Consider the following 8,719-nt stretch of genomic DNA (forward strand, 5'->3'; position numbering starts at 1 on the left):
CAGGCAGGTCTCGAACCCGCGGGCTCAGGCAAACCACTCACTTCAGTCTCCCAAAGGCACGGGATTACAGGCTGAGCCACCGAGCCCGGCTTCAGACTATTTCTTATACTGTAACATTTAATTTTTAAAAATCATGCTTTTACTTGGTGAGACCTCATCTCTACAATACATCAAAAAAAAAAAAAAATTAGCCAGGCGTGGTAGTGCACACCTGTAGTTCCAGCTACTGGAAGGCTGAGGCGGAAGGATCGCCGGAGCCCAGCAGGTTCAGGCTGCAGTGGCCAGGAGCGGCCACTGCACTCCAGTCTGGGTGACAGAGTGAGACTCCAACTCAAAAAAAAAAAATCATGCTTTTCATTTACATTACTATGCTGTCATGATTTGTTCTGTGCCCTGTACACAAATATTCCAGCATTTTCAACACAAATAGAATACAGCTAAAACTTAATTCCAAAATTGCTCTGTCAGCATTTGATTTGAAAGTGATTTCAATATGAGGTAATTCAGGAGATTATTCTCAGCATTAACGTACCCAACCCACACATTTTTCAGGGAGAAGGATTCATGCTAAAAACTAAACTCTGACCTTTTTTTTCCTCTTGCCAAATTCCTAAGGGGCCTGCCCTCCAAAGTCGATTCACTTCTGTGCTCTATATGATGGGGTTTGCTTTCCAACCTGACTCTGGCATAACATGACACAACAGATAAAAGAAGGAAAACAAAATTATTGTATGACCCTGCAAAGCTGGCTCTTGGGGAAATTTGCATTTCTGAATAGAGTTTGCAGTTCCATGTAGAATCCCCTTTCTGGAGATCCCCAAAAGATCTAGACATCTGACATCCATTCTTTGTATAGGCTGCCACCCATGAGGCTTCATCTACATAACAAGAAACTTAACTTTCTCATACTGTCCCTTAACTTAACATTTCCTTCCCTGATTTCAAAATTCCTGAGACAGAGCCTAACTCTTGCTAGGACTTGCCAATCAGAAAATCTATCTTTGAACATGACCTGCAAGCCACCCTCACCACCACCCCCCACCCCTGCTGCCACTTAAAGATATCTTGCCTTCCCAGGCCAAACTAATGTAAATCTCGCATGGTTTTTTTGTAACTTCTGTCTCCTAAACTTCAGTTTAACCACCTCAAACACATGTTCTCAGGACCTCTTGGGATATTGCACATGGGCCTAGGTCACTCCTGTCTGATTCAAAATAAACCTTCGTAAATATTTTACAGAGTTTGGCATCTTTCCTCAGCAATATAGATTTTATAATGATCAATTTTTTTTTTGATTTATTGTAGAGATGAGGTCTCGCCAAGTTGCCCAGGAGGGTCTCGAACCCGCGGGCTCAGGCAATTCACTCACCTCAGCCTCCCAAAGGCACGGGATTACAGGCTGAGCCACCGAGCCCGGCGTGATCAATTTTTTTAAAACTTTAGTATAGATATTAAACACTGTAGCACTTTTACCTAAGTGTCATAAGAGGGCAAGATGTTATAGGAGAAAAATATGGCTTCTGGCTGAGATTCCTAGGGGAAATCTGGGGTCACCCACAGACAAGCTCTATGTCTAGGGATGGTCCCTGCCAGCCTAAATCCACATCTGAGAAATGAGAATAATAACTGAAGAGGCCAAGAGAAGACTTCCTGGTTGCCCGCTGAAATTTCACTGAAAAATCAACTCACAAAAGACAGATTAATGGGTTAAAAGGCATATAAAAGTGCTGGCAAGCACAGGAGGCATAGAAAATAAAAGAACTCAGCAAATGACCAGATGGTTGATGCTTTTCTACTATCTGAGGTTACAGAAAGATTGGGGATTTAGATCCTGGCAAAACAAGTTGTGGGAGGATGAGGCCAGGCTAGCAAAGGTAATCTTGTTAGTTAGATGAAACCTCCCAGGTAGCAGCCCTCAGAGGAGGTGGTGAATATTTCTTTCAGACATTTAAAGGTGTCAGACTGAGTGAGGCCCTTCCTGATTCAGACAAGGGATGGGCTGCCTGCATCAGCAGATTCTCTACAGATGCAAATATCTCCCTAAAAAAAAAAAAAAAAAAAAAGGCCTTGCAGGGCAGTTTCTGTGTGCTGACTCTGAACAGAATCTCAAAATATATCAAAAAAGTATATTTTGAGGTGGAATATTTTGGTTTCCTTCAACTGCCTTCACACCCCAGGGGGTAGATTTTAAAAGATCAAATAAACAAACCAGCCAATCTGTTGTTTTTGTGAAAGATCATTTTATAAACTGGAAAATAGCATGTAAACATAAAATGTCAGAGTGTGAAATCTGGAGTCAAGTTGCTGGCTGGATGTACATTTAGGTGGTGAGCGTGAACATTGGAACTTCTCTGGGCATCCCTTCGCCCACTGCCACCTCTGCAGCTTCTGGAGATGTTGTGAAGATTGAATGAGTGGACTGAGTGTGTGTGTGTGTGTGTGTGTGTGTGTGTGTGTGTGTGTGTGTGTGTGTGTGAAGCACTTTGCATAAGGCATAGCACTGAGTCAACACTCTCAACATATTGTTATTGTTTTGTTTTTCAGATATTTATTTGGATTGGCAAAGATGCTAATGAGGTTGAGAAATCAGAATCTCTAAAGTCTGGTAAGTTAGGTCCCATGAATGATTATGTTATGGTCCCAGTAACGCTCGGCTGCTTCCCTTGATGCCGATAAATCAAAGGGGCAGAGAACTGGTAGAAAGAAGTTCATTTCTGAGTTCGAATCCAGGGAGCATAGTCGGACTCAGGTCTTTCTAAAATGGTTCTGCTCACCCTCCAGGCATTTACGGTTCACATTTATAGTCCAGAGTTGTAGGTACCCATACATTAGCAACTGACTAGCAGAGCATTGTACAGAACTTAAGTTACGGCTGCATTTTACATTTAGATAGTGGCATTTGGGGTAAGGAAAGTTTACAAGGCCTACGATATCATGCATTGCAAAAGTTATGCAAATCACGAGACTTACAGTTACACTGATACTATGTATTCAAGGAAAGGGAGTAAATAGGGATTTACATCTTTGGGCTTAGTCTGCAGGGAAGTCAAGGATCCGCTGAAGCTACTTACTAAGAGTGCTTAGAAGACAAAGGGATTATCAGTAATGTGCTCGGGAATGTGCAGGAGCCCTTGAATCCCCACCATACCCTTCTCTAGGGGCTGTGGCAATGTGGACAGACATTAGCGGGTCTCTGTATCAATTACAGCAGCGTTGTGGCACCGTCATTACCAGTGTCTGACTGTTCTTTGCTACCACATCTTACAGAAATACATTTCGAAACCAGAAGTAGCTTAGCATTCATCCTCAAAACTAAAGAACAATGAGATCTTTTTAACTGAAGACTTTCAAAATGGGCCCAAGAAAAACATAGTTTGTTACTTAATTTAGAATATAATTATATCAAAGTTGGGCGTGTTGACTCATGCCCATAATCCCAGTACTTTGGAAGGCTAAGGCAGGAGGATTGCTTGAGGCCAGGAGTTTGACACCAACCTGGGCAACAAAGTAAAACCCAGTCTCTACAAAAAATAAAAAAATTAGCTGGGTATGGCGGTGCATTCAATACAAGGGAGGCTGAGGCAAGAAGATCACTTGAACCTAGGAGTTCAAGGTTGCAGTGAGCCATGATCATGTCATTGCTGTCCAGCCAGAGTGACAGAGTGAAACCCTGTTTCAAAAAGAAAATGTAAAGAATATAATTATATCAATTTATTCTGAAAAATTTCAATTCACTTAAACCCTTGTTTTATTATGAGAATGAAATTGTGATAGCCTAGATTTTTGTTGTTGTTGTTGTGTTTTAATTTCTTTTTGAGTAATGCTGTTTTCTTCTGGCAGAATGTTCTTTTTATTGAAAAGCCTAACAATAACTATGTGCCATAAGGATAATTCCTTGAAGCTCAGAATCCTTTCAGGCATTAGTGAGACTCTCTTGGTGCTTTCCATGGCAGAGGAGAGAAATCAAAAAGAAATTGTTCATATTTAGAAGCAATGTCTACTTAGAAGCAATGAAATTATTGGAATAATTTCCATTTTACAGTGACTTTAGTTTAATCCAAACTAACTGAATGTGTATGTATATGTCTTTGCAACTCTTTTTAGCCAAAATGTACCTTGAGACAGACCCTTCTGGAAGAGACAAGAGGACTCCCATTGTCATCACAAAACAAGGCCATGAGCCACCCACATTCACAGGCTGGTTCCTGGGCTGGGATTCCAGTAGGTGGTAAATTGATTTTTGTGAAAAGCAAACAAATAAATATTATGGGGCCATTCCTATTACTTTGGGGGAGGGGTTGCATTTTGTTTGGTTTTAGAAAATAACTTCACCAAGTGGCTATTTTTTTTTTTTGAGTTGGAGTCTCACTCTGTCGCCCAGACTGGAGTGCAGTGGCCACTCCCGGCCACCGCAGCCTCGTCCTGCTGGGCCCTGGCGATCCTTCCACCTCAGCCTTTCGAGTAGCCGGAATTACAGGCATGCACTACCACGCCCGGCTGATTTTTTTGATTTATTGTAGAGATGAGGTCTCGCTGCCCAGGCGGGTCTCGAACCCGCGGGCTCAGGCAATCCACTCACCTCAGCCTCCCAAAGGCGCAGGATTACAGGCTGAGCCACCGAGCCCGGCTGATTTATATCTTTTTATATGACCTTTTAATAGTAAAAACCTATGCACAATCTAGAGGAATTTGTTAAACAGGAAATTTTATAATTCAGCTGCCATTAGCCAACCTTGTTTTTTAACATGCCAGAGAAAAAAGGTTGGAGATTCTTGTCTTTTCTATATATTGTTTTCAAAAGAATTGTATATTTGCAGCAAGGTTTTTGTTTAGATGGGCTTTAACAATTTGTTATTATTTTCCTTCTAAATTTAGTCAATGTGACTGATGCCATTAACTCATGAGTATAATTTTCTAAGAGAAACTTTATCTTTTTTTAACCTTCTTAAAAGCACATATTTTCCATGACAAAATGTATTCTTAGCCACTTGGATATATCTATGTAACTGTACATGTTTAATACCACAACAGATACATGCAGAAAAACTTCACTAATGCTGTCTTTCATCATTAAAATACACCTCTTTTGGAAAGATTTTGTATTGTGACACTTTATGATACGAGTTAATTACACTATTAATTTTAAGGCTAAATACTTTTATGCATAAATAGATAGGAATTTAATATTTATTCATTCTCATTAAGTGGTCCAAAGTAAACTTCTCCATGGCTAGATAATTATGAAAAAATTTAAATATCATATCGCATATGGACCACAGGCCCCCGGAGAACAAAAGCTGGGAAAAAATCCAGAGCCCCAGGAAAGAGGAAACTGACTTTGGTGTCTGGATAGGAGGATGGATGGGTGACTGGGAAAGAGAAGGCAAGGAAAGAGGAAACTGAGCAGGGAATGATCTGTGGGATTCTTACCCTCACTCTGGGGAAATGAAGGGTGTATGTGTTTCAAACAGTCTTGGCAGGGGGAGGTGGGGGCCATGGCCGATGACCCCCTAAAGACTCACTGAAAAATCCCTGGTAGGTGGATGTATAGGAGAAAAGGTACACACATTTATTTAACGTGTATACGAGGCGCCTTCAAGATAAAGAACCCATTTCCCAATGAAGTTACAGAAAGAATGGGGCACTTGGATTCTGGAGCGGGGAGACAGTTCTCTTGAGGTGTAGCAAGTGATGAGCAGGAAAAAGTGAATGGAATGAATGGAATGGGGGAACAAAGAATGACTTGTAAATAGCTTCTTTGGAATCTAAATGAACCTGAGACACAGGCATTTTTTTTTTTTTTTTTTGGTTAAAAAATGATTGGGCCTAGTCTAGTTACATTCTTTCTCTCCTTTCCTGCAATATGAGATGATGGAAGGGGAAGCAGCTTTGGAAGAGAGAGTGGGTGGGAAGGAAGGTCAGAGGGACCTTGAAGCATCAGTTCAGCCTGTCAAACACCGTTTTGGAACCATTGGCTTCTGAGCTGCGACAGAGAAATGGCCCCAGTTCCATTATGGCCTAATGGTGAACGGTCTTGTGAAGTCCTGGGGCTTATAGGAGTTAAGGAAGTGGAGAGAAGTCCTGTTTTCAGGTGCTGTTCAATTAGTAAATACTTACTAGACATCTACTTGATGTCAGGCACTGTTCTAGGCACTTTGAATTCAACATGAGTGAAATAGACAAAATCCTGACTTTTATGGCGTTTACATTTCAGGGAAGAGGCCAAGAAAAACAAAATCAGCAAGGAGATATACTATAAAATATAATATACTAAAAGATACGTTCTGTCAAATTATTCCCCCAGTTAACGGACAAGATGGACTCCCCATGGCACAAAAGTAAAAGTAGACCCAAGAGGCTGTGGCAAGGTGAGGGAGGGGTCACACACTCTGTGTCCTTAGAAAGTGTTGCAAAGCCTGTTTTTCTGCAACCAAGTCAACAATTCCTGAAAAGTAACTGCAGCTAGGAATTCCCCAGCTATCCACCAACAGACCACCTGCCACTAACTGACTGACCACCTAGAAATAGCTAATGAGGAGATACTGGTGATTTGGGACTTAAAGTTCATCCAATCAAGACTGTTTCTCACTACCCCCACTGCCCTAAGAGTATTGCCTTTGTAATCACTAACTCTTCCCACCCCTTAGAGCCTGCTTTCACTTTACCCCGGAGGCCACATCTCCCCAATCAGAGAATATTTTTCTTGCGTTGGAGTCTCACTCTGTCACCCACACTTGTAGCCACAGCAGCCTCAACCTGCTGAGCTCAGGTGATCCTTTAGCCTCAGCCTTCCAAGTAGCTGGAACCACAGGCATGTGCCACCATTCCCGGCTAATTTTTTGATTTATGAGAGAGATGAGGTCTCACCAAGTTGACCAGATTGGTCTCGAACCCTGTGCTCAGGCAATCCTCTTGCCTTGGCCTCCCAAAGTGCTGGGATTACAGGCGTGAGCCATTGTGCCCAGCTTTTTTTTTTTTTTTTAATATGTGGGGTACAGTTCAGGGTTAGGTATATACAAATGTTCATTATGCAGATGCCCTTTTGGATGACGTGTGCCCCCCCCCCAGTTACTTTTTTATTTTTTTGTGAGTGGGAGTCTCACTCTCTCACCCAGGCTGGAGGGCAATGGCAAGCTCATGGCCACTGCAGCCTTGACCTGCTGGGCTCAGGTGATTCTTCCACCTCAGCCTTCCAAGTGGCTGGAACTACAGGTACATGCCACCACGCCCAGCTAATTTTTTGATTTATAGTAGAGATGAGATCTCACCAAGTTGCCTGGCTTGGTCTCCAACTCATGGGCTCAGGCAGTCTTCTCACCTTGGCCTACCAAAGTGCAGCGATTATAGGCTTAAGCCACCGTGCCCACCTTTTTTTTTTTTTAATAAATAGAACTCTCCCATTTTCTTACACGGACTTCATGGTCTTTTGTTAACAGTTCTATGGATGAGAAAATAAAGGGAAGGAGGCTAGAGAGCAGTCAGTGAAGAGTAGGGCAGTGTACGATTTTAATAGTGTAGCCCAGGAAGCCTTGTTGAATAGGTAGGATTTAAACAGAGAATCAACAGTGGGCAGGAGTGAACCTCATGGTTAACGTCCAAGCAGAAGGACTGTCAGGTACAAAGACCTGGAAAGGGGAGCATGTCTGATATTATGGGCTGAAGTCCTCAGTTCCAAACAAACCCAGGGACTCAGAGGCAGTGTTGGTAACAGCTGAGCACTGAGGAGGAAGAATCTATGAACAGCATTGCCCAGCCTCAACAGTGGAGGTGGACAAGGAAATTACCACCAACTATAGCCACTATTTCAAGAAGACTTAAGAGCCCAATGCTTAGTCAACTGAAGTTTGCTTTCAGCTCAATACAGAGCAGTTGATTATCCTCATGTCCTGATCCCTGAGGAGGGATAAGCTGATAAACGTATTTCCCTTTAAACAATCAATGTAAGGTCACACAGATCGTGATCATTGAAGTTTGATGGTCTGAAGGGTATGAGCAACTCTAATCTTCAGGGAACCCAACCTCCCACATTCTGACTCTATAACACCTTAGTGCCCCAGAGTCAGTAGCCAGTGGTCACAGAACTTGCTTTATAGATAAATCCTTTACCGTAAAACTATAGAATGATGTTTGAGATGTTTTTCAGACTTCGCACTCATGGACCTGAGACCTCACCTGGACCCAGGACACATGCTAAAAGGCAGGCTCCACCAGTCCTGTAGCACCCACTCCCAGAAACTGGCTCTGTGGCATGAAGACAGTTTCAGTACCTCCCATGACATCATCTCTAACCAAGAGCAGTCCCCAGCCTCTTGCTCGCCAAATCCCCTTTAAATCCTGAGCCTCTGAATTCTTTTTGTTTTTTTGAGCTGTAGTCTCACTCTGTCGCCCAGACTGGAGTGCAGTGGCATACTCCTGGCCACCGCAGCCTCGACCCACTGGGATCCGGCGATCCTTTCGTCTCAGCCTTCCAAGTAGCCAGAACTACAGGTGTGCTCTACCGTGCATGAGGTCTCGCCAAGTTGCCCAGGTGGGTCTCGAACCCCGCGGGCTCAGGCCATCCACTCATCTTGGCCTCCCAAAGCGCTGGGATTACAGGCTGAGCCACCAAGCCTGGCCTCCTGTTTCTATTGTAAAAATTGCCACAAAGCTGGGCTCGGTGGCTCAGCCTGTAATCCCGCGCCTTTGGGAGGCTGAGGTGAGTGGATTGCCTGAGCCCGCA

The 8,719-nt window shown here is 43.1% G+C and overlaps 1 protein-coding gene across 1 annotated transcript in view; it reads left to right on the top strand.

The window, feature by feature from the left end:
- Nucleotides 1-4,296, top strand: part of SCIN (scinderin) — an 86,629-nt gene extending 82,333 nt beyond the window's left edge. The window contains exons 18-19 of the mRNA XM_021718409.1: nt 2,545-2,605; nt 4,105-4,296. Of these exons, the coding sequence (XP_021574084.1) occupies nt 2,545-2,605; nt 4,105-4,232 (189 nt within the window). The 3' untranslated portion in view covers nt 4,233-4,296. The remainder of the gene's footprint in view (nt 1-2,544; nt 2,606-4,104) is intronic.
- Nucleotides 4,297-8,719: the final 4,423 nt, after the last annotated feature.

The sequence above is a fragment of the Carlito syrichta genome, unplaced genomic scaffold, assembly GCF_000164805.1.
Source record: "Carlito syrichta isolate Samal-C Ts95f unplaced genomic scaffold, Tarsius_syrichta-2.0.1 Scaffold312189, whole genome shotgun sequence".
NCBI lineage: Eukaryota > Metazoa > Chordata > Mammalia > Primates > Tarsiidae > Carlito > Carlito syrichta.